General features: G+C 39.9%; 1 protein-coding gene and 1 long non-coding RNA gene across 2 annotated transcripts in view; one reads left to right on the top strand and one right to left on the bottom strand.

Moving 5' to 3' along the window:
• LOC138948538 (zinc finger protein on ecdysone puffs-like) overlaps positions 1-24,892 on the bottom strand; it is a 32,206-nt gene extending 7,314 nt beyond the window's left edge. Inside the window, exons 1-8 of the mRNA XM_070320092.1 lie at positions 24,825-24,892; positions 14,644-15,157; positions 12,592-12,706; positions 5,653-5,717; positions 3,693-3,904; positions 1,843-1,921; positions 1,235-1,339; positions 721-780 (exon numbers count right to left, since the gene is read on the bottom strand). Coding sequence (XP_070176193.1) covers positions 721-780; positions 1,235-1,339; positions 1,843-1,921; positions 3,693-3,904; positions 5,653-5,717; positions 12,592-12,706; positions 14,644-15,144 — 1,137 coding nt within the window. The 5' untranslated portion in view covers positions 15,145-15,157; positions 24,825-24,892. The remainder of the gene's footprint in view (positions 1-720; positions 781-1,234; positions 1,340-1,842; positions 1,922-3,692; positions 3,905-5,652; positions 5,718-12,591; positions 12,707-14,643; positions 15,158-24,824) is intronic.
• Positions 6,381-11,485, top strand: LOC138948549 (uncharacterized). The gene is made up of 3 exons (XR_011450008.1): positions 6,381-7,099; positions 8,356-8,572; positions 9,020-11,485. It is a non-coding gene; the product is annotated as an uncharacterized lncRNA (long non-coding RNA).
• Positions 24,893-25,016: the final 124 nt, after the last annotated feature.

The following is a 25,016-nucleotide window of genomic DNA, read 5'->3' as shown; positions in this document are numbered from 1 at the left end:
AACGCAAACAAATATGAGCTCTTTTGTAGACTCAACTAGCCACCAAAATATGAGTTTTAGTAGTCCTCAGATGTCACATGGCTATAAGAAGAGAAATCCAATTTTTTGTTTGTTTGTTTGCTTAACGCCTAGCCGACCACGAAGGGCCATATCAGGGCGGTGCTGCTTTGACATACAACGTGCGGCACACACAAGACAGAAGTCGCAGCACAGGCTTCATGTCTCACCCAGTCACATTATTCTGACACCGGACCAACCAGTCCTAGCACTAACCCCATAATGCCAGACGCCAGGCGCAGCAGCCACTAGATTGCCAATTTTAAAGTCTTAGGTATGACCCGGCCGGGGTTCGAACCCACGACCTCCCGATCACAGGGCGGACGCCTTACCACTAGGCCAACCGTGCCGGTAAGAGAAATCCAATGTTCAATCGATACAAAAAGGATAAAATACATAAAATATGCCCGGAGTGGAGGTCGTTTGTTGCTGCCCTACATGCCAACCGGCATAATGGGCAGTAAGTAAAGTAAGTAAGTACATCAAATATCACTGAAGCAAGCCAACATAACTGACACAAGAGAGTACAAGTTCAAAGTCAACATCCAAAACCCTGAGACTGCAAACAGGACAAAACCTTTAGGAGTTGAGAGAAACTATGACTCTATTGAAAGACCTATGCTTTCAGCAAAGCCTGTAGTGATAAACAGCCATGTGACTTACGTCTGTATCTTTTCTGCCTCTGGAACTTCTCCCTTCCTTCTTGTCATGAGCCTTTTGGTTCTGCAACAAAGCAAAATGATCATATAACAACCATTCTAGTTAGTAGTACCCAACATAATACAGCAACACTCACCAAAAGACATTTCTTTAAATGTGAATTCCTGCCTACCCCCCACCCCACCCCATTAACTTTGCAGCAAGTAACAGAGTTATTAACCCAACATATTCAATTCCTGATGCAACATTAAATGTTCCTTATCACTATCCTACAAACCATCGGTCAAGAACAGTTGATCCTGATTTTTGTACAAGTTTTGATAAATGCTGGAAGCGCTAAGCGTCAGACCAGCAGCAACATCAAGCTACTTGTTTTCAATGCATCAGACACAAGTGTCCTGTCATACAAAAGTATCTGTCCCAACAAAAAAAGCAGGCAGTAACAAAGCAAGGCAATCTCTCTATTTAGCCTCAGGGCTGATTGTGGAGATAGCCCAACACAAGTCCAGCAACTGACCTTCTTGTGCTCTTTGGTTTCACGATGCGCCAACACTTCAGTGAAATTCTTGAAGGTGGCCACGTTGCACCAGCCACAGCCTTTGGTTACCTGCATCACACGTTTCTGTAACACACAAAGTCAAACATGAAGATTTAAATATCTGACATACATATTCCACGTTTGTTAGTTTCACTAAGTGTGCATGCACTCTTCTTTCACAGTTTTTAACCTGCATTCAGTGCTTCAGGAGGCATAAAACACACACAGTAGAACGCATACCATAATATGATATTCTAATTGTAAAACACATGTATCGTTATGTTCCGTATCCTGGTTAAACAGAAACCTTACTTTCCCCTCCTATCCATACACGCCTTGGAAACATTCTGTTACAGTACGAAACGAATTTCTAATTATTCAAGGTCGTACACACATTAGGCAAAAATGAGTCAACAAACATTTCTGTAGGCCAGATTACCAAAGAATTGAGATGTTTTTTTCTTTTAAAAGAACAGGTGTAAAATACAACAGCATCCACACCATTCCAAAATGCACAAATGCTGGTAATACTGAGTAAAAGCAACAGCTTAAAGTTAATCACACACAGTAGTTGTCTGTATACTTACCTTGTGGAAGGTCATTCTCTGGTGTTCTGGGTAGCGCATGTTCGTCAGGACCACATCGCAAACCTTGCAAAAGCCTTGCCTGTCAAAAACATAAGAAAAAGAGTAATTATAATAGTCTCTCATTCGTTTGACACTGATTCCATTTGTCCAAAGAATCAAGATACTTTCATCATTGTTTTCTAAAAAGAAATGTATCCATTTCTGATAGTGATAGACGACAAGAAAGTTCTTGTGTAAATCACTAAAAGTACAAGCAAACTCTCCAAAATATTTGTGAGAACATTTTTCTCTTATTTGTAAAGCATTAACGAGTCCTCAGTGATTTATTCGTACTTTGCATCTTTTAGTTACTTTCAAACCAGTTAGCAACGCTCTCAGGGAGCTTCTTTGTATAAGACTATTCACTTAGAAATAATGACACGGTCTGACCACAGCATCATTCTTTTGATCCATATTCAGCTTGGAACTTCACTCGGGGCCTCACATCCACGTCGGACATCGGACATATGAGGATATTTTTTTCAAATGTCCTATACATTTTTCATGCAGGAGGACAAATGTCCTATTGTTTTCGTCACAAAGTGGTCAATGTCCGATTATTCTATCATTTGATCCGGACATCGTCAGTACTTCTCAATTTACAGTAGTTTGAATGCTATTTTATCGATGTATTGCGAAGCGATGTGTAGCGGACGAAATTAGACACTTTGTGCCTCTAGTACCAAAGAGTTTCCAAGGCTCACAACTCGGGATGCTCGAAGCCAGTTGAGAGTTGCCTCCCTTCGCGCTTTCCCCGAAAATAACAAACATGCCGCCTAAACGAAAACTGATCCCAGAAAAGGGACAGAAGAAATTACACTTCAAGTCCCTTCCCTCATCATCTGTCAGTAGCACGCAAACTGAGCTTCCTCCAGCCCCAGAGCAGTTAGAGCCTGATCGCCCAGGTGAGAATGACGATCGCGATAGTCAAACATCGGAGCCGAAGAAAGACACTACCCACTCCCTCACCCCCACGCGTAACTTCGTCTCAAGCTGGGCGACATCATTCCCGTGGGTGTCGCATGACCCAGAGAGGAAACTTATGTTTTGCACCTCATGTCAGCACACAGGGAAGTCCAACACTTTTACCGTTGGCTGTTCGAACTTTCGCAAATAGGCCCTTACTGATCATCAAGAAACCAAAGACCATGCTGTTACTGTTAGTGTGCAAGTGCCATCTCTCCAGAGAGACAAGGAGATAGTTGAAACCTGAGATATGCTGATGCGTGTGTACCTGGAGGGGCCAAAGGATGACATTCACAAGTCACAGTGGGTGGTGAAGGTTGTTGAAAAGTGGACATCCACGAGGAAGCGAATGCTCTTCAGCAAAAGAAAGGAACCAGCACAGTAGTTGAAGTTCAGAGACAGAAACACTGCACTGACTCGATGTAACTTATTTTATATTTTCTGTTACCTTTTTGCCAAGAAAAGTATTTTTGTTCTTTTACCCTCGTGCCAAGAAACTAGTCAAGTTTCATTATATTTACGTTTTGTTACGGGAAAAAAAATGTCCTATTGATTTGTTTTTGTTCAGGACAAATGTCCTATCACTTTTACATTGGCCAGGACATTTGTCCTATGCTACCTCTCATGGATGCGAGGCCCTGTTCACTACGTGTACTTTCTTTCTTTATTTGGTGTTTAACGTCGTTTTCAACCATTCAAGGTTATATCGCGACGGACTACGTGTACTACCATTCAACAGTATTAGTAAGGCTAAAGAGAGAGTGAGCAATCTCTCTTTCACAGAATCTCTGGTGATATCACTGAACCATCACACCAAACTGTATCTTCCACACAAAGAAACGTACGCTTTTTTGTCCTCATTCTCCAGGTTGCGCAGATGTTTCTCGGCCTTCATGCGTGAAGCGATCTGCACGGACTTTTCCTCGTGGAGAGACAGCATGCCCAGCATACGATCCTTGTGGCGGCTGCTGTTCATGTGGCGACGGAAACCCTCATCGTCACGGCAACTGGTGTTGCACACATGGCAGTGGTACTTGGGATCCCCTTCAATCTTTTGCTGAAAGTAAAAAACTTGCATTACATTCTGTTGGCCTCAATGTTTGGACTGATGAAGTCACATCATTTCATTTCATTTTTTTCATTTTCATTTTCATTACTTTATTGTCCCATCGCTGGGAAATTCGGGTCGCTTTCTCCCAGTGGAAAGCTAGCAGCAACGGAGTCGCGCTACCCAGGTGTCTGCGTGTTTAGGTGTATTCAGCCACCCGCACTTATGGCAGAATGACCAAGGTCTTTTACGTGCCATTGTGATGACACGGGGGTGGGACATGGCTTCCGTCTCTGGGTCTGCACATAAAGTTGACACGTGTCCGTCCCGGCCCGAATTCGAACCTGCGACCTTCCGATCACAAGTCCAGTGCTCTACAAACTGAGCTACCGGGCCCCCACCATAGCTACTGGCGAGTACTTTTTTCTTATTGTTATCTGGTTCATTACTACTGGCGCCTAATTTGTGATGACAAATTCTTCATCCCCATCTATATTTACTATCTCCAGCAAATCATTTAATAGTCAACTACTTCCCAATGCAAAATGATGGATTCTCGTGTTCTGCTAAAAAGCCCCCCCCCGAAAGCTTGCTGGTTGTTGTGGAATCTCAAGAGCATTACTCCAAACCCCCTTCACCTACTCATAGCTAGCAAAGCCATGTTATATCCTCCAAACGCCATCATAGTCTACAAGAGAGACAAAAACCGAGCAAGAGAAATTCTCCCATCAGACAAGAAGGGTCAGCCCTTCAATTCTACTCAAACAAAGAAAGTCAGGCAAATTGCTTCTCTAAAGCACGTAACAATAAAAAATAACAAGAAGAGCAAACGCTCGATCGAGTCACTTTCGCAGTTCTGAATATTATATGAGGCATCAGATGGACAGGAAGAAATTGCTATTCACAACACAATGAGTCACGTTCACATAAAATTTGAGCCCGGTCACTTTTATAGTTTCCGAGAAAAGCCCAACGTTAAGTTGTGTGTTGCCGAACAGAAAAGGCTAGTTATCTCCCTTGTTTTTCTGATAACGTTCGTAAAAGGCTACAGATGTAAATACTTTGATGTAAAGAATAATCCTACAAAGTTTCAATCACATCCGATGAACTTTGTCAAAGATATAAAATGTCTAATTTTTCCTTTGACGCTGACCTGTGACCTTGAAAAAGGTCAAAGGTCAACGAAACCATCGTTAAAGTGTGGAGGTCATGACTAAACAAAATATGAGCCCGATCGCTTTGATAGTTTCCGAGAAAAGTCCAACGTTAAGGTGGTGTCTACGGACGGCCGGCCGGACGGCCGGCCGGACAGACTAACACTGACCGATTACATAGTCACTTTTTCTCAAGTGACTCAAAAATTAAAAAGCTGATTTTGCATCAGAAACTATGTCAATTATGAATAATTCCAGATTGAAATTTGTTTGTTTGTTTGTTTGCTTAACGCCCAGCCGACCACGAAGGGCCATATCAGGGCGGTGCTGCTTTGACATATAATGTGCGAAACACACAAGACAGAAGTCGCAGCACAGGCTTCATGTCTCACCCAGTCACATTATTCTGACACCGGACCAACCAGTCCTAGCACCAACCCCATAATGCCAGACGCCAGGCGGAGCAGCCACTAGATTGCCAATTTTAAAGTCTTAGGTATGACCCGGCCGGGGTTCGAACCCATGACCTCCCGATCACGGGGCGGACGCCTTACCACTAGGCCAACCGTGCCGGTCCCAGATTGTAATGTTTTGTTGTCTTACCTCTTCATCATCAGCAGTGGGTTGTTCAGGGTCATACTCTTCCTTGCTGTCTTTCCTTCCCTTTCCTGTTGGTAAGAGGTTTTTAATGCAAGAATATGATACACAGAGTTACCCCTATCTTGGCACATGAACAAATGACAAAACATGGCTGAGTTTACAATCTCAGGAAGGAACCCTAAATATTTCAAAAGGCCTAATGTAACTAATTGCTTCTCAGTAATACAATGTATTCAAAACCCTTAAAAAAAAAAGACCACTTCTGAGTGATTATCTGAATGTTCTGACCTAGTCAGATACACTTGATATGATTTGACAATCATTCTGATTTAACAAAATAATAAAGTTTCAACCTGCAGCCTAGGTGAAAGCTGGACATTCTTTCTTCTTTAGAAATTAGGAAAATCTGCATGTTTGCCAACTGATCCCGAACCCGAACACTTTTTGCTCCTGGATGCTTTGCATATTCTTATCAGGAAGTAGTATCATTATCAGAAAAGAAACTTTAAATTTAGGAATTCCTGATTTCTTCAATAAAACTTTCATTTTTGGCTGTAAAGTGTACTACAGTCAAGCTCTGCAGTTTTAAAAATTGTGTAAAAAGACAGATGTAAGAAAAATTCACAATGATAATCTTTCAGGTCCACAACATGTACTTAGATCTACATGAATTCCACTATAAGCACAGCGCAATCACCTAAACTGTTCTTTAGAGACAACGCAAAAATATAAATGGGCCAAAACCAAAAGGTGCCCCCTTTCAAATGATGTCAAAAAAATGTCCACAAATAGTTTATTTGTGAGAAGATATCAATAAAGCTGCTTTTGTTGCAATCTGAAATAGTTGGACATTATTATGCCAAAGTTTTGGAGCAAATAATAAATTATTTATATTTTTTATTGAATTTCAAAGATAAAAACATCCCCTGTTTTTGCTGTCTCTGGCCATATTGTTTTGGGTGTAATCAGAAAGGCTAACATTAAGTAATAATAAATTGTTTTACATTCTATTTGGAGTATTTTACATGTTAAATAAAGTTGTTTCTATCATCTGGACTGTTCTTTTGTTTAAAAGTACTATTTTAAAGTTAAGAAATAAACACTTGAAATCTTCCAGTTTCTTGTTACAATTTCTGTCACACTCAATCACTGTCATTTTTCTAACTTGCACAAACTAAACACACGCAGACAACCCCGAATGAGTCTTTACATGTGCTCCTCATAACAGAATACAGGATGTGAGTCAATGGACACGATGATTTCAAGATTAAAACAATTTTTCGTGTGTCGCAAAATTTATGTCACAAACGTCACGAGAAACAGTGCTGCTTTTACTACATCGCAATAACAATTTCGAACGAAGAGAACAACTTTTACGACAACCGCAAAGGAGTCTGCGCACAATAGCGTGTTTCCGGTTGTGGAGAGAGCATGGCGTCCAGACGTGAGGGTGAGTGTTTTGCTTGCGTCACATCATAATTGCATGTCACGGGAAACAACGCGTCCTTGTAAATGTTACGAGAAACAGAGAAACACTTTATATAATCTAAATTACAGCTTCCTGTGTACACCAAAATGCTTCTAATCAAGAAGTTCAATAAAACAAAAGTAGACCACCGCGTAAACATTTGCTGGGAGTTGTTGTTTTCCGGATATAATTTTACGTTGGTTGTTGTGACAGAAACATAGTTCAAGTCACAGCTAACAAGAAACAGCAACACCAACCATATTTAGATTGAATCTGCGTTGAGTAAGCAAGTAATTGTGTCATCTTTGTTACTCAATTTTACTAGCTATTTGAGATGGGGAGAAAGTGTGGTGTTTATTTGGTTTGTTGATCTCTGGCTGCATGGCCTGTTTCTCGTAACATTTTAAGTGGGACAAAGCTTGATTTTCTGTCACGCTCACTAGAAACATAAACATGTGCGTGTAATCTATACAACATGTATCTAATGCATAATTGCAAGTGATTATAAATGGTAAATTTGTTTTGATTGTTTACAACATTCTGTAGGTTTGTTGATGTTTTTAATAGTAACATTTAAACACAAATTTGAATTTTACTGTTTCTTGTGACATGCTGTTTTTGTTGTTGTTGACAGTGTGTTAGTAGTTTGAATTCAGTACACAAGTTTTTGATTATGGGTTTTCATTTCAGACAAGGTTGAATAATAATAATAATAGTGTGATGATTAGCCTATAAAAGTAGTAATTACAATACTTGAAATAAGAAAAGAAAATTACTATTTCTTCTTCTTCATCATCTTCTTCCGTAGAGGACTGGGTTCTTTCGAACGTCTAGAGTCCTGCGGTGACGTCACTCTTGGCGAGTGTGGTCTGCTAGGCCGTTTGGACTAGGTACAGGGGCGAGACTATGTGCAGGGGAGAAACTATGTACAGGGGAGAAACTATACAGGGGGGGTGCGGTCAAGGGGCTCCCATGCCTGGCTGCGGAGGATTGCTGCCAAGGCGGGAGTGGAATGACTCCAGGGATTCAGAATTTCTTGTCTTTCATCGTGTTTGATCAACTTTGCTTCTCATCAACTGATCATTTATTTTGTTATAAGTTGTAATTGCATTCAGAAAAGCTGTGAGGTTTCTAATTATTTGCATAATTTGCGGTCATCACTCTTTAAAAAAATCTCATTAGATGTTAAGAAATAACAAACTTGGCTTAGAATTACAAACGACTGTTCCCTTTTTTAGGTTTACGACAAATCCTCCCCAAACCACCAAAGCCCTCGACAAAAACAAATGCGCAATGCTGCAAGGAATACCAACAGAGAGTGCAAGCAGAGCCACATAAATTGGCTGCCTTCAAGAACACCAAGAGGTTGGCACAACTGCGATGGGTGGCGAATCGGTCTGAAGAGCAGAAGCAGATTGACAGAGAAAACGCCAGAGTACGACAGGCAAAGAAAAGGTATTGTCATTTTTGTTTGCCTTTAATTGTTGAATTAAGGTAAGCTTCCTTTTGTGCGGTCCGTTTCCGGTACGTATTGCTATGATGATTTTATTTTGTTCGAATGTAAATTCACAGAATTTATATATTTATCTTCATTGCAATTGATTTGATTTTACTTAGAAGATAAGATGTATACATTTTCATTTTCCATAAGATATTTTGTTCTTGGTGTGCTTTCAACAAACAAAAATAATTTGAAACAAGAAATGTGGCAATAACACAGCGCACTCTCAACCCGAAAGCAAACTTATAAACAAACAGATACACAGTCAAACTGAAAACAATAATTACGCTACTCTGTGGATTTTCTGAGTGCATCAAAACGCATTGTACATTTGTTATTATTTGAAGCACATAATTGAATGTTAATTGTGAAGGTGCTCCATGACTGCTTTGTTCTTGCAGTTAACATCAGGTCAGACTGCCGTTCATGGACAACAAGGAGCTTGGGGAGTGTACTTGGTGAAGTGCAACAATGGCAAGTCATGGAAAAGACCGGACTCCGCTTCTTCTTGCCACTCTCGGACATCACAGAGATCCTCGATGACTACACCATGCAGCAGGATGGGCGAACAATTTTCTTCACATTTCCTCATGTTTGAAGTGTGTGCTTCTGAGACTGAGAATAATTACTGGTCATTTCAACTGTTACACTTATGTCTCCCATTTTCAACTTTCAAAATATTTTATTTTCAATGTTTCCAATTGATTATTTTGACAATGAATGTTTTCACCGATACCAGAGTTTACTGGTGTTTGTAATTGGTGCTAGTCAAATGTTTGACACAAAATACGTGTAACACCAACATTTTCATTTCTAAACAGCGCGTTTTGGTGCTAGTTCAGTTTTGGTGGTGTTGTTTGTCTGACCTTTTCCATGACTTGCCATTGTTGTTTTTGAATTGGCAACACAATTAACTAATTTTGGTTCGTCAAGTTTTTGGTTGGGTTTTTATTTGTCCACAGCCTGATGTGTTAAAGCGAATTGACAACACAGTTTGCAACTAATGTTGGTGCTAGTCAAGTGTGTTTGTCAAAGTTTTATGCGTTATAATAATAATAATACGAATATTTATAACGCGCACATATCTCACCAACAGGCGACTCAAGGCGCACATACTCATTCAGACACACGGAGACTTAAAGTCACCAACACACACACACCATCAACCATTAAAATATGTACAGTTATTCAGGGTGGGATGGGGTGGGCAGTGTAGAATGCATGGATTATGTGGAAAAAAGGAATGTCTTGAGTGCAGATTTGAATGATTCGAGGGACTGTTGTTGACGGAGGGGGAGAGGTAGTGTGTTAATGACAATACAATAAGTAGTCATCACTAATTTGGGTGCTAATCAAAAGTTTTGAATTAGTTTATTTGTCAGTAGCCAGTTTGACAAGAGTTCAACAGTCAATATAACACTTACCTCGACAGTACTAACCGCAGGAGCTTTCTAGTTTGCTGTTAGGTAGATTTTTGGTTCCTCTTTCCTGTCATGCTCTCTTTTTCTTCATGAATTCTTTTCTTTTTTCTGCCTTCTTGCTCATTCACCTGTATTTTTTCCAAAAATCTCTTCTCTTGCCGCTTGTCTCGCGATTCATGTATAGTTTAATCTGTTAGTGTTCTGATGTAAGTCCAGCAGTAGATAGGTTAAGCCTATTTTAACATACTGGAAACTGGTAATCTTCCAGTAGGTATTAATTTAGTTTTACTAAAGCCTGCTGGGACACAAGTAATGGGTTAGTGCATTTGTAAACAGGAATCGCTTGACAAGTGGCCCCCTTCATCCCCCCCTTCCTCGTCCTGATATGGCTCTGCGTAGTCGGCTGGACGTTAAGCAACAAATAAACAAACAAACAAACTGGTAATCTTCCAGTAGGTATTAATTTAGTTTTACTAAAGCCTGCTGGGACACAAGTAATGGGTTAGTGCATTTGTAAACAGGAATCGCTTGACAAGTGGCCCCCTTCATCCCCCCCTTCCTCGTCCTGATATGGCTCTGCGTAGTCGGCTGGACGTTAAGCAACAAATAAACAAACAAACAAACGTCTTGAGACGGCTCTCCGTGGTCAGCTAGACGTTAAGCAATGATAATAAATAAATAATTTGTATAATGGATTACATTTTTGTTGCATGTGTTGTGACAAGATTGTCACAAGAAACAGAAGACCAAATGTTTGTACTTGCTGTGTTGCTTTACAAAAAATGAAGCTTACTGCTTCTTGATTCATTTCAAATGTTATTCAGATGTCAAGTAACTTGTTTTAAAATATTTGCCACAATAATGGCTCTGTGTAATTTCAGATGTTTCTCGTAACATGTGACAACAATATGTGACGTAACTGTCACAGGAAACATGAATAAATCAATTTTTTTTCAACAAAAGGATTTACAATACTAATGAAACACTTGTTCTTATTAAGTTTCATCATATTGCTGAATATAGTGCTGCTTCCACTCCCTGTGTATGTGGTTAAATGATTTGTGCTAATTAAACTGTTTCTTGTCACATGTGACTTTAAATCTACCTCTATGTCACACACAGTTTGTTACCAGAAACAGGTTTTGCTTATTTTTTCTTTAAAATACATTCAAACAATACTAATGAAACACTTTTTCTTATCAAGTTTCATCATATTACTGAATATAGTGTTTCTTCCACTCCCTGTTTTTGTGGTTAAATAATTTGTGCTAATTAAACTGTTTCTTGTCACGTGTGACTTTAAATCTACCATTATGTCACATGGTTTGTCACAAGAAACAGAAGTTTTGCTTATTTTTCCATTGAAGTACACTATATAGTTTGTATCTGTTGAAGACCATATAGTTGGTATGAAGAAAGTGAGGTATTAAAAAGTTTGATCAAGAAGTAGTTATTGTTTTTTGTGGATGATGAAATTGTGGAAGTGAAAAACTGTTTCTAGTGACGCGACATTTACACGAAGACCATTTTCAAATAATCTGATCTGCAATCACTTTATTTGACTATGAATCAAAAGAGTCCACCAGATCTTTTAAAAAAATACGATTTTTAATCTTGCTATTGGAATTGAAGGTAGCAAATGATGCTGTTGAACCTGTTGTGCGTCACAAGAAACAGTTTTGCGGACGTTACCTAAAACACTAATTTCTCATAATGTCGACATCTTACATTCTTTTAAATGGAAAAAACGTATAGTTTATACATTTAGCACATCAAAAACACACAAGACATATTGAGAACCACAAAATGAAAATTCAGTGGTCTCTTTGGCACCTTTTGGTTTTGGCCCAAATGTTTTCATTCCTATTTAAAATTCTCATTCTTTTCAAAGAAATACAAATGAATCTCCCCCTTGATATTGAGTTATAGTCTCAGCAATGTAATCAATACAAAAAATTATAAAGCACAAATATCCACATGTTAGTCTTATTCAAGTCTGCATAAAAAGAAGCAGCAGAGAAATCTGAACAAAGCTCAAAGCACTCAAAGCCTATCTTTGAAATGAAATGTGCGAGTTATTGAGAAAAACATCTTTCTTAGAATTCCCACAGAAAAATTCATGAAAATCCATACAGAATGAAAATTGAAAGGAACAAGTCCGAAAAGCAGCAGAAGAGAAAGAAGAAAGTAGTGAAAATTTAAAAAGATGAAAGGCGAAGAGAAGGAGAAAATAACACTGTACAAAGAAGAACACTAACAGATGATCAGAACAAACTGTCGTGACAGTCAATGCTAATTTGTACATTTGCCAGGGCTGAAGCAATCTGAGAGTACAAGACAGCCTCTTGAAAAAGGTGCATAACTCTGGGAAAGGCAACACACACAATCTCACCAGACCCATACATGGTGCGCAACATTAGAAGCAGGGGTCCAAACATGTAAGCAAGGCAAGAAAAAAATCACAAAAAAGACACTACTGGAAAAATCCGTAAAAAGTCTGTAGTATTCCCTTCAAGTTCAAGATGAACGCACCCAAATCAGTCGTCAGTTACCTGAAGTGTCACGGTCGGAGTTGCGATTTGGGCGAGAAGATGACGAAGACTGATTTCGCCTTGAGTTCCCTCTATTCCCAGCGTCAGAATCTCGACCTCTGTTTCTGTCTCTGGGCTGAAAACCATGAGAAACGGCCGGCCCAAACCATGAGAGGGAGAGAACAATCGTGCAGAACAGAGACTACAGGGTAGACCTCTGAACAACAGGTTGCCGACGATAGCGTTCTTGATCTCACAAAGTGAAAGTGTGTAAGCAAGAGCTTTAACTCAAGTAAAGAAATTCAGTCCCAAAAAAAAGTGATCAAAGAGAGAAGTTTTAAGGATGGGCGAACTGCAAAACAGTCTCAGCATGTGAAGATAGCGGTGTTTGAGAACGACGATGCTCTGCTCATTTATCTCAGAATGGTCTGCAATCACTTCAGGAACCAGGAACAAGCGCTTGCTTGTCAACACTTTTCATGCCAAGAAATAAACAAACTTTATAAACACATAAATTCACAGACAGAAAACAGCTGACAGTGACACCACAATTTGTGACACAAGACCAAGGACAAGAAACTGTTCAGGCAAGGAACTTTCGAAACTAATGAGCAATGAAGATTAAATTTATGCTTAACTTGTAAGCCACAACTATATTTCAAACAGTGGTGCATAAATCAGTCACATTTTTGTTCTTTGCAGGGAGGTAGATCAGACCAAGAAGTAGAACTGAGGGGGAATCTTCCGCAGCTGGTGTGATAAGATTTCCAGCCATTCTAATTCTTCACAGCTGAGAGTACTTGAATATTTTAATCATAAACTTATTCATCAGTTAACAAAGATCACAGATCTGCCCTGCGTTGATATTCTCCATTATCAATATCAGCAACTAAAAGCCTTTTTATCCAAATCCCATGTCTGGTAACTGGTGACAGAAATTCAAAACAGTTTCTTACAAGTACATTGTCCAGAAAAATAGAAGCATTGTATGCCTGTGTGAATGCATCTCTTCTAGTGACACAAACACTAATACAATCCAATAATGTTGAAAGCATAATTTCAATTTTGAGCAGCTTTTTACCGATATATTTTCTTTTGTGAAAGGGGCAGAGAGGAAGCTTCTCATTACTTTAAGTGTGACTGTAACTTACTGTAAGCAATTCCAGAAATGAGCAACAGTACTATTCTTCGTCACTAACAATCCCAAACTTAAATGTGAGATGTCAAATAAGATAAGAAGAGTCTTAGTTCACCCAAAAATTCCAGTGAAGTTTACCAGAAACATCACACTATAAATAATGCTGATATCACTTATAAGCCTCTCATATTATAAAACACTGGACAGGAAGCTCCTAAAACGCACACAAGAACACAAACAAGCAACAGGAATCACCTGAGTAGCTGTAGAAAGAAGACAAAACAGCATCCAAAATGAGATAGTGAACTAGTTTAGATCAGTGAATAATTGCATACGTATAAGTACAGTGCAACGATTATAGAAAATACCCCCGAAGGATTGTGATTATCAACACACTTTCACGTTGACTTGAAGAAATGACAGAAGAAAGGAGGGATCGTGAAGCAAATTGTAAATCAAAGGGATGTGCCTGTTCTGATGTCAAGAATTATAACGCATCTTCAACCCCCAGAGGCACATACAAATGATCAAGAAAACAGTTTGTTCAAAATAAATGACACACAAGAACCAGGGTGAGAATGTACAAGGTGGAGGCTTCGAGTACAGTTCTCAAGGTCAAAAACTGCTGAAGCTGCACTGCAGACTGCTTCCTAAAATAAACAAAGAATGACGATCTTAACAGAATTCAACTTCAAGTTTCAGCAGCAGAAAAACATAAGCCATGAAGAAAGATCATTGCGAGACTATCAGTATCACAGGCAAAAAACCCAATCCATCAGGAACCTGCCAGCAGCAACTGTAACAGCCTTGCTAAGAGAAAGGTAATCCACCAGAAACCTCTCAATAATGAATCAATCTTCACAGAGAAGGTACTGTCTTTTCCCAATATTAGTCAATATTAGTAAAATCATGAAACGCCTTGCTTCACCCCTTACCTGAGAGCGGAAATCGCCACGTGGGCGTTTGAAATCAGGCTGGAAGTCATCATGCCTGAGGTCCTGTCGTCGCTTGTTCATCATCATGCCTCCGCCCCCCATGCCACCTAACCCTCCCATCCCCAGTGGTCCAGGGCCTCCTCTCATCCCCATGCCTGGTCCATCCATTAGCTGCTGTGACTGCTGTTGCTGCTGCAGCAAGGAATTGGCCAAAGCCAGTTGCGACTCTCTCAGACTTAGCTGCTGTTGCAGGGCTCGTTGCTGAAGTAGGGTTTCCATTTCATAGCCCCCTCCTCCTCCTCCTCCACCACCCCCCATTCCATATCCGCCAGCACCGCCAAGTCCGGTACCCAGAAGCCCAGGTGGACTTGTTCCCATGACACCTTGTGAGCCATAACCCCCACCTCCACCACCTCCTTGGCTGCCGTAGTTCCTCATGCCTCCATAGTCACTGCTACCCATTCGGGACCTGCCGCCTCCATCACGCATACCACGATTCATTGTTTCCAGTAATCTGCAACCAAACAATACAGATTTCAATTAACATTACAGACAGAAATAATAACTACCTGTAATGTCTCGGGGTTGTTATGCGGACAAAACCAACGGACACAAGAAGGGTGAGGTGCAACGGTTTATTCGGTGACCACATGGCAGGCTCTCTGTACAGAAGTATCAGTGCACATGACTGATCCAAACATTGAACCCCGATAGTACATAGGTACCGTAGATACAATGAACTGGTCAAAGGGAGACAACAGCATGCTAGCAGACATGTGCACACTCAAAACGCTCATCAGTAGTAAACAAACCAAATTTCAGTAGTTTTTAAAATGTTTCAGTAGTAAGCTGTAACGACAGTTCAAGACATAATTCTGCTCACAAAGCACACAAACTGAAACACTATGACGCAGTAGAATGGGAATTGCTATTTATTAACAAGCCAAGGTGAAACATCAACACTGTTGTAACATGTGTGCTGAAAATGTCTTTGGTCTCGTCATTCTGACATTCATTCATCACTGGACTGTCTTGAGAATAACTGGACTTCCAGCACTGTTGTGCCGTTTTCTTCTTCTTTGGTGACAGAGGTGGTGTCTCCTCTTCACTATCTAAATCTCGCACTCTTTTTTTTCTTTTCCATGTTTCACTTCAATCACAAGTTGCCACGCAGACGCTGAACTAAGTCTAAGAACAAAGACTCAATCAATCAATCAATCAATCAATCAATCAATATGAGGCTTATATCGCGCGTATTCCGTGGGTACAGTTCTAAGCGCAGGGATTTATTTTATTTTATTTTTATGCAATTTATATCGCGCACATATTCAAGGCGCAAGGATTTATTTATGCCGTGTGAGATGGAATTTGTTTACACAATACATCACGCATTCACATCGGCCAGCAGATCGCAGCCATTTCGGCGCATATCCTACTTTTCACGGCCTATTATTCCAAGTCACACGGGTATTTTGGTGGACATTTTTATCTATGCCTATACAATTTTGCCCGGAAAGACCCTTTTGTCAATCGTGGGATCTTTAAATTGCACACCCCAATGTAGTGTACACCAAGGGACCTCGGTTCTTCGTCTCATCCGAAAGACTAGCACTTGAACCCACCACCTAGCCTAGGCTAGGAAAGGGGGGAGAAAATTGCTAACGCCCTGACCCAGGGTCGAACTCGCAACCTCTCGCTTCCGAGCGCAAGTGCGTTACTACTCGGCCACCCAGTCCAGATAGAGCCATATGAGAACACGCGCTTCCGGTAAATCGGAAAACGTCTTTTCAGTGCAACGGCCAACTAATTGGTCAAAACATCTTAAAACAGAAAAAAAGTACACAAATATTTTTTTTTTAGTAAAACATCGGAATTTCGGAATTTTAATTAAAAATCCGTAGCACCGTATTCTGCATATAAAAATCGGATAAATTACGGAGAAACCGTAGATGTGCACAGGTCTGTGCTAGTCATTGTTGGGCGCAAAGTAAGATTCCGGGGCAGAGTTGGAATAATCCGGATTTCCCGAAACCTTATTTGATTTCCAACAAAGCGCCGCATTTCCGGAAACGAGCTGCCTCGTTCTAGAAATGGCAACCCTTCGACTGGCACAAAAAAGTATACCCTTTTCACAGGTCATGAATAAGGTACATGTATATGAAAAAGCAAGGTCTTATACAGGGGAAGTCTTGAATTGGGGGTGGGGGGGGGGGGGGGGGGGGGGAGGACACTGTATAACAATTCTCTCAGTGACACTCAGCGCATGCAACTAGCTAGTTGCTGCTGTCTCGATCTATTTTGAACACAATGATTTTTTTTTCTCAGAGTAGAGTGTTAGTTTGTTACAACAGGCTGAAATCATCTTTAATTTGAATCAACATTTTGCAACAATCAATCACATCAATATAGCGCACAGACTTGCACATCACGTTTTAAGAGCCTAGATTACCATGCAGTGACAAGAGCCTACTCAGTAAAGGGACGTAATGCTGTCTCTGCAGCCCAGAGAGACTGTGTGAGTTTAATATATAAATCAGTTAAGACTGAGTAAAAAATTATTACAATCGATAGTTACCAGTGAAAAGTAATATCGGAACACTCTTGTTGTGTTTCTGTTGTTGTAAAATGTAAGATCTGAAACTTCAAACGTTAAAAATTACGTAAAATTGGTGCGTTTTGGTCGAGTGGGATGGGTCGTTGAACTGGGTTGTTACAGCCCGCCGAAGTTATCAAAAGCGTTTTTGCTTTTTGTAATTCGGTTGCCAGTGGTTTGGTGCGTTATACAATGCATCTGCTTTTTCAAGACGAAGCATTGATCACTTTGTGACAGGGGAGGCTAACGCTCCTTTCACAGCAGACTCTGCACCCGAGTTGTTGGCCTTTAAGTCAACACCGGTTGATTGTGGAATTCTGTTTGTGATGGGGTCTGGTGGTTTCCAATTGTCTGTATGTTCATGGAAACCTTCGGGATTGCATAAGTTTTTATAGGGCTAAGAAATTAGCCCTAACATTTTCAATCCTGTTTGATTGCACTTCGCCTCCCGAGGTGATCGTAGTGTTACGGCACTCGGTTACATCTGGCGCTTGCGAGCAGGGATGGGACTCGGCATGATATGTTCAGGTAATGGCATAATATGACCACTGAACATTTTCGTGCTGTTCCCATTCTGCGAACTTGGGATGGACAGTGGTCGCCCGGTTCGGAACTTCGGGACGGAGTTAATTCAAACGGGGCGATTGTGACAGGGGAGGCTACCGCTCCTTTCACAGCAGACTCTGCACCCGAGTTGTTGGCCTTTAAGTCAACACCGGTTGATTGTGGAATTCTGTTTGTGATGGGGTCTGGTGGTTTCCGATTGTCTGTATGTTCATGGAAACCTTCGGGTTTGCATAACAGTTTTTATAGGGCTAAGAAATTAGCCCTAACATTTTCAATCCTGTTTGATTGCACTTCGCCTCCCGAGGTGATCGTAGTGTTTCGGCACTCGGTTACAACTTTAAAACACAAGGATCATCATAGGCCATCATGACTTGTATCATTTTACATCGCATTCTAAGAAAGAGCAGAATTCTCACTATGCGCGCGGTACATTTCTAGAATCGCGTAGCGCAAAGTTGGAATTCCTACAATGGCGGCCATTGTTGGAATTCCAACAAAGCGCAGGTCATTTCCGGAATAGCGCCGATGACGAGATGGGTCGCAACAGTCATTATACTACCCAGTCCCATTCCGTCACTGTCAGTGTCAGTAACTGAGTAAGAGAGATTATCATTTTAATTAAAAAGAAAACATTTATCGGTATAACTAGTATCAGCTTGTGTGTGTTTCTTTTTATTATCACTATCAGCTTAACATTAAAAAAAATTTTAGTTTTAAAAATCAAGTGTGCAACTTGCAGTTGCAACTTACGTACATTGAGCTAAAGCCAAAGAACAGAATGAAAACTCAAAGAAGAACAATGTGTGGCCTGCAAGTTTCTTTGTGGTTTTCCGCACAGATTATAGAGATGGCTTTTACCATGAACGCATGCCCGAACAAGCCCAAGCAAATGCGCATTGAGGAGCTGCAACGTCAACGTGTGAACTGTGATTGCCTTCTTGGGGTCCGACTAAACTACGCGCCAGCACGCGCTACCTTGAACCATAGCACTTATATACTTTATTTTTATATTTCTTGTTAGATCATCGTCCATTCTTACATAATACAAAATTTCAAACTTCAATGATGAAAATTACGGAAGTTATGACGAGTTTAAGGAGAGCTTATGCACTACTCTCAAGTCCGACGATATCCGCCATTGACTAAACAGCGCGCTACCACTTTGGAGTGGACGCTACCTAGTACCTTGATCCATAGTACGTATGGTTCAAGGTAGCGCGTGGTGGCGCGTAGTTTAGTCGGGCCGCCTTTTTGTAAGTGTAGGGCTCTTTGTGGATTCACAGCGTGCGGCGCGTTGTGCAGCGTTGCGATTTACAACGCGCGGCGCTACGAGGAGCGCTGCGATTCACGACGCGCGATGTATTCTGCTGTTACATTTTCTTCACAATCGCAAAGTTTACAACAGCTACATCTATCTGATCTATTTGAGAAATAAAACTCAATAAAACGATAAACAGAGCTCCATTCTCTCTTTCTCTCTCACTCTTTCAACTGAGTTCACCATATATCGCTGCGCCGATGTAAAACGTGCCTAAGGTCCGGCCTTGAATACTTGGCAGTCATATCACTACATGTCATTGCAATGGCTTCTACTATGGAAAGCAGCTGAGTTTTTAAACTGGGATATCGATGACTTTCTTAAACACGTATCCGAGTACAGTGCCGCAGAACCGCTGTTAATCGGTGTAACAGTAACACCAGTTAACACTTCAGCAGCCATTTTGGAATTCGCGCATGCGCAGATCGTTTTTTTTCGTGTGTTTTTTCCCCGGTTGATTAGAACGCGTAGTCTGCAGAAAGTGCAATTTTGTAGTCTTGCAGCCCTGAAGTTGCTTTTGAGTGTCCAAAGAAAGAGTGTAAAGGTTCTAAGGATTACATCGGGCACACAAATACGCGATTTTTCTTGTTTTTCTGGTTGATTTGAACGCATGCGCAGATCGTTTTTTTTGAGTGTTTGTTTTTTCTCCTCTTTCGGGTTCCTTCTTCGTTCCATGTAAGCGCTGGAACTGTTAACTGGTGTATAGATTCACTTGAGATAATATAATAGACTCATAGTAGGTATTCCAAAGTGATTTTCAAATTTTGAATAATCCATATGAAACTTAGTTAAACAAATAGAGTTTTTCATTCTGAGCACAGGAATACTTTTATTTTAAGGTGGGCTGGAAAAAAAAATAATTATGATTTTTTTCAGTATTTTTGGACTCTGAAATTTTTTCGCACATCATTCTTCCGCACATTCAGACATGCCTCAAGCACACAAATCAAATCACATGAGTCCAAAAATGAGTTTATGAATACTTTATATACTTTTCAGATTGATAATGCAAAATACATTGACAGGAAATACATCGTAATAGAGATACAGAGCTACAAAAATGGCACAAAATAGCAAAATAAGTCCTCTGCTACTCCCAACAACTGGGCAAGAGCCCATTTTCTAACTCTTTCATCTCAAAATCATACAATGCATTTTTATTGTCATACATTTTCTAGGAAGAGCAGGATATGATATCTAAGCCTAATTTTTTTCAACTCCATCTGACAACTGGTTAATACGATATCTTTGATCAAAAATGCCAAAAGGGCTGTTTTGTCAAGTGAGAAAAATGGCGACTAAGTAGTCATTTTTGTTCTGCCATAACTTTCTTGCTGTAAAAGGTACAAAGCTGTTTTTGGTATCCATTTGTTCAGCATTAAAAGCTCTTAATAAGTGAAACACACTTGGATTTCTACATGCTTAATGAAAACTTAGCAATGTCTTGAAAAAACAGATATTTTGTACAAAACATGAATTTTGGCTTCTTCAAAATGTTTTTATCTGGTTCAATGTTTAAGCTAATGCAAGTACCTTGTACCAAAATGATCAGTTTTTAATGAACTGTCAGAACAGCAAACAAGACAGTGAACGTCTTTTCTTCCGTTGAGACCATAACTGTTTTTTATCTGAGGTAAAAAAAATAACATTAAAAAAATAAAAAAAATTTAAAAAAAATTTTAAACGAAAAAAGTATGTCTTGATTAGCTTACTCTGTCATGCTTGCAAGTTGACTTTGTAAAAGCTCAATTTTCTGCCTCAGTTTTGAAGATTATTATTGCACAGCAACTTTTTCTGATGTCAGTGATAAAGCTTCCGCTTTTGAAATGTTTAGTTCTTGCTCAAGAATATTTTTTTAGCACAAGATCTCCTTGGTGGGTAGCTTTGAAATTTGCACTTCTTCTGTAGAGTTTGGAGTTTCTCACTCCTGATAAGCTTTCCTTCACATTTCTGTTCTCTTGCTGTAGTTTCTTGACTAAAATTGGCATGCACTTGTTTGAGAAAAGTCCAGTTTTTCTTTAGCATTAGTCAAATCAGCAAAGTCCTTAGTTTGCCAAGTGGTAGTCAGATTTGCACCACCTACAATATACTCCAAATGTTCAAGCTTTTTTATCTGCCTTTTCTTTCTCTTCCTGTAGTATTTTGTGGTATTCCAGCGTAACCATTGACATTGTAGCAGCTGAATGTTGTACTTGCAGACTGCTAATGCTATGCTGGTTTTCTTCCCTGCTGTCAAGTATTCCTGCTGGTTCAACTGTGCTGTGATGGACTAACTTCTCTTGCTCCTGGTTTGAGCTGCCCAGATTCTTGTTGGAAACACTTCTTCCTTGGCAACTGTTTGACTGCACACTAAATTCATGAACCAAAAACTTCTCAAGTTCTTCAGGGCGCCTATCTTTAACTTTGCTTAAGGTTTTGTACTGCATCATACTTTTCTCTTCAGACTTAGCAATCTGTGATCTAGAACATTTCAATCCCCTCCCCAAACACATTCAACCATTCAGAAGCAAAATCATGTTTTACATGTTCTTTCTTTCTAAATTGTTCAAGTGCAATCACAATCTGGTTTGTCAGTCGGATACCTGTTCCTAAAAATTGAGAACATAAATGCACATTTGACCAGTCAATGCCAACATCAAGTTCTTTGTTTATCATGTTCAAAATAAGAGGTCTCTTTCAAGAATGCAGCATCAGCTGAAGAAACAGCAATGTTATTGAAGGATTTGTCAGTCTTCTGGATCAGTGCCTTCACACGTTCTGGATATGTAGAGTCACAAAGCAGCCGACTGAACCAAACAGATACCTGCACACAAACACATATACACTGCTTACTTTTTTTCCTTAGCTACAGAGAGAGAGAGAGAGAGAGAGAGAGAGAGAGAGAGAGAGAGAGAGAGAGAGAGAGAGAGAGAGAGAGAGAGAGAGAGATATGGATGGATGGATGGATGGATTGTTTATCTAGCAAGGCAATAGCCCCATATGAAGGGGCATGTGAAATGAAATAAAAAGTATACATCCAAATAGTATACACGCAGAACATCAAACGTGACAGACCATAACATATCAGATTATTAACATAATATAGCAGAACAATATGAATACATAGAATATGCAGAGAGAGAGAGAGAGAGAGAGAGAGAGAGAGAGAGAGAGAGAGAGAGAGAGAGAGAGAGAGAGAGATTGTAAGTTGCAACACTTATTTAGAAAAATGAATGTCATCAGAAGCTAATACTAAACAGTGCCATCATAATTATATTGAAGATAAAACCAGTGATGGCGCTAGTATTTTTCAAACCGGTAAGCAAACTTTTATGCTGCAAACCGTCCAGACAAAAACGGTAGGCTGAGTAGGTAAGAGTCCAACTCATAGTACTGGTTTTGTTGTTTTACCACCGAAAAAAATTCTGTAGTTCTAAAAATCAACCGGTAGGTCATACAGGTCATACCGGCAGCCAATATTGATCCGGTATTTTCTCATTTCAACCAGTAAAATACCGGTTGACGCCAATACTGTAAAACTTCTTTTTTTTTCCATATGTATTTTTCCATTTGAATGCTTACTTCACTGTATGGCCTTGCTCCCAGCAATCAGTCCCCGGAGCTTAAGTTAAAGCTTGTTTGAACACCTGCCATCAAGTTAGTCAGGAACTGAGGAAGACTTGGTCTTCTCCCTCTGCCAGTCATTAAACATGTCTCCTTCAGTTTCTGGAACCGATCATCTGAGATTGAGAAGGGAAAAGTTGGAGGGCAATAGCACAGTTAAGAATTACCATTTCAAGAAGTGAACACAATAATATGATTGTATGATGGTATGTGATGTTTTATGCTCAGATGACACAAAAACGTACTTGATAAAAATTAAGCCATTAAATTTGTGATGATTACACGCATTTATATGTCTCACCAACGCATACTCCAACAACACATACATACTCAAAGAAGAAAAGTAAAAAATATAAAAAAATAAAAAAAAAAAGTGCATGAAAAGTTCAATGTTTATTGCAAGTCAACCACATTTTCAAGGAACTTTGTTACAACAGTGAAATAAAAAAAGAAGTGAACACAATAGTTAGAAAAGAAAACGGAATTATTTGACGTAAAAAAAGCGAAGTTGTTTGCACATCGTAAAATGTAAACAAAGAGATAAGGGAGATCACCCAGAAGACAACTATCGAGCACGCATGCAAAAAAGCTAATTTCTAGTAATTCTCTTTGTTAATGATTCAAATCAATAAACAGATTGTTAAAATTGTGTTTCAAGACTTTATTCCTTGATTCATAATGCTTTATTTTCCTCACTGTAAAAATACAGCGTGCCGAGAAGTTCACTACTCCCACCTTCACAAACACTGTACTTCGTCTGCTATCAACTCGGTTCGTCAATCCCCGTGTTTTTTTAAATAAGCAAATATATTTTAAAGAATCGAAAGAGAACACATTGTAAGGTATATATGCTTACCTTCTAGACAATCTGGATCGAATGGTTCGTCAAATTTTGGGTGCAAATCGAACTTTCGCGACCGTGACGTGCCATCGCTTGATCTTCGTCAAACGCCGCCATGACACGGCGTACTCGACAACGAGAAAAACGGGTTGCCTCGTTTTCGGTCCTCGCGGAAGCAAGCCGTTGGTTGCATCAGTATGAAAATAGACCAGGTGAAAGTTCAAACTCCGACCTTGCCATTCGCATGCATAAAACCGGATATTGTTCGTTCTGAGATGGCAAAATTTTCGAGCGAAGTTTTAAACTAGAAAATATTACTCTTAAACGCAAGTCAATCAAAATAATATTGATATCGCCGGAAAGCTTAATCTTTCCTCTTTATGTCTTTAGTAGCGGGTTGTTGCTAATTTTAATGGCTTATCTCCGCGAGCGGAGTTTTCTCGGTTGGGGTCAAAACAACACAGCGAAAACTTCGTTCTGACGTCAGAAAAACACAACTTTGCAACCATTTTCACACGCGTATTTCAAATGTTAGATTTTGAATCTAATACTTCATTTTTGTTTTAAAGTAACTATGAAGAATCAATTATCATCTTGGTGTATTCTTTTTATTCATTTCATCTCATTCCGGCGAGTGTGAACAAGTTAAAAACCAGTGAAAAATCACACTCGGCGTCACTTTTCGCCACCCGCGAAGAGCACTTTGGAATACCTACTCATAGAGGTAGGTGCAATCAATTGTTAAAAATGTTGTTGATAATCTCACATGTACAAAAATAAAGCGCGTCAACAATCTGCGCTGGTGAGAGTAATAGCCGCGCTCTGGGAATCGCTGCGCTGCACAACACGCCGCGCTCTGTGAATCGCCGCGCTGCACAGCGCGCCGCGCTCTGTGAATCGCTTGCCTTTCAAGATCATCGCCCATAATCTCAAAAATGTCAGTTTGTCACCGGTTACTGCCAAACTAACTAAAGCAGTTAGAACTATTGCAATACAAAACAGAATCCTAAACACAATGGAAGAAAGAACGCGTCAAAAGCTACAGAACTTCGTCTTAGAAATAGTACAGTAGAATCTACACCGACCGGGCTTGAAATTTCCAAGAAATTCAACCGTTCTTTATTTAGGATCAATACATGTAGAACAGTACATGGCTAGTTAATACTGCACGATCATAATGTACAGTCTTCTCGGTAACGTATGTATTACTGTTTCAAAATGTTCTGCGTGTCAGTAAAACTGTTCAAAAGCAAAATTACCCGTAAGTTCACCAAAGACACAGCTCTTCTTTCGCCGTCCAACACAACGATGCAAATCAAAGATGGCGTCTCAACAACCCACTTTTACGATTTTTATGATTTATGTCGGTATTTAGAGGACAAAACAAGAAACTATGAAAGTGACAGTGCATTAGTAATTTACTAACAGCAAAAAAATTACAGTAAGCAAAA

This window comes from Littorina saxatilis, linkage group LG15 (genome assembly GCF_037325665.1).
Source record: "Littorina saxatilis isolate snail1 linkage group LG15, US_GU_Lsax_2.0, whole genome shotgun sequence".
In the NCBI taxonomy this organism is placed as follows: Eukaryota; Metazoa; Mollusca; class Gastropoda; order Littorinimorpha; family Littorinidae; genus Littorina; species Littorina saxatilis.
Note: the sequence above shows the minus strand (reverse complement) of the source record. Positions and strands in the feature narration are given on the sequence as shown.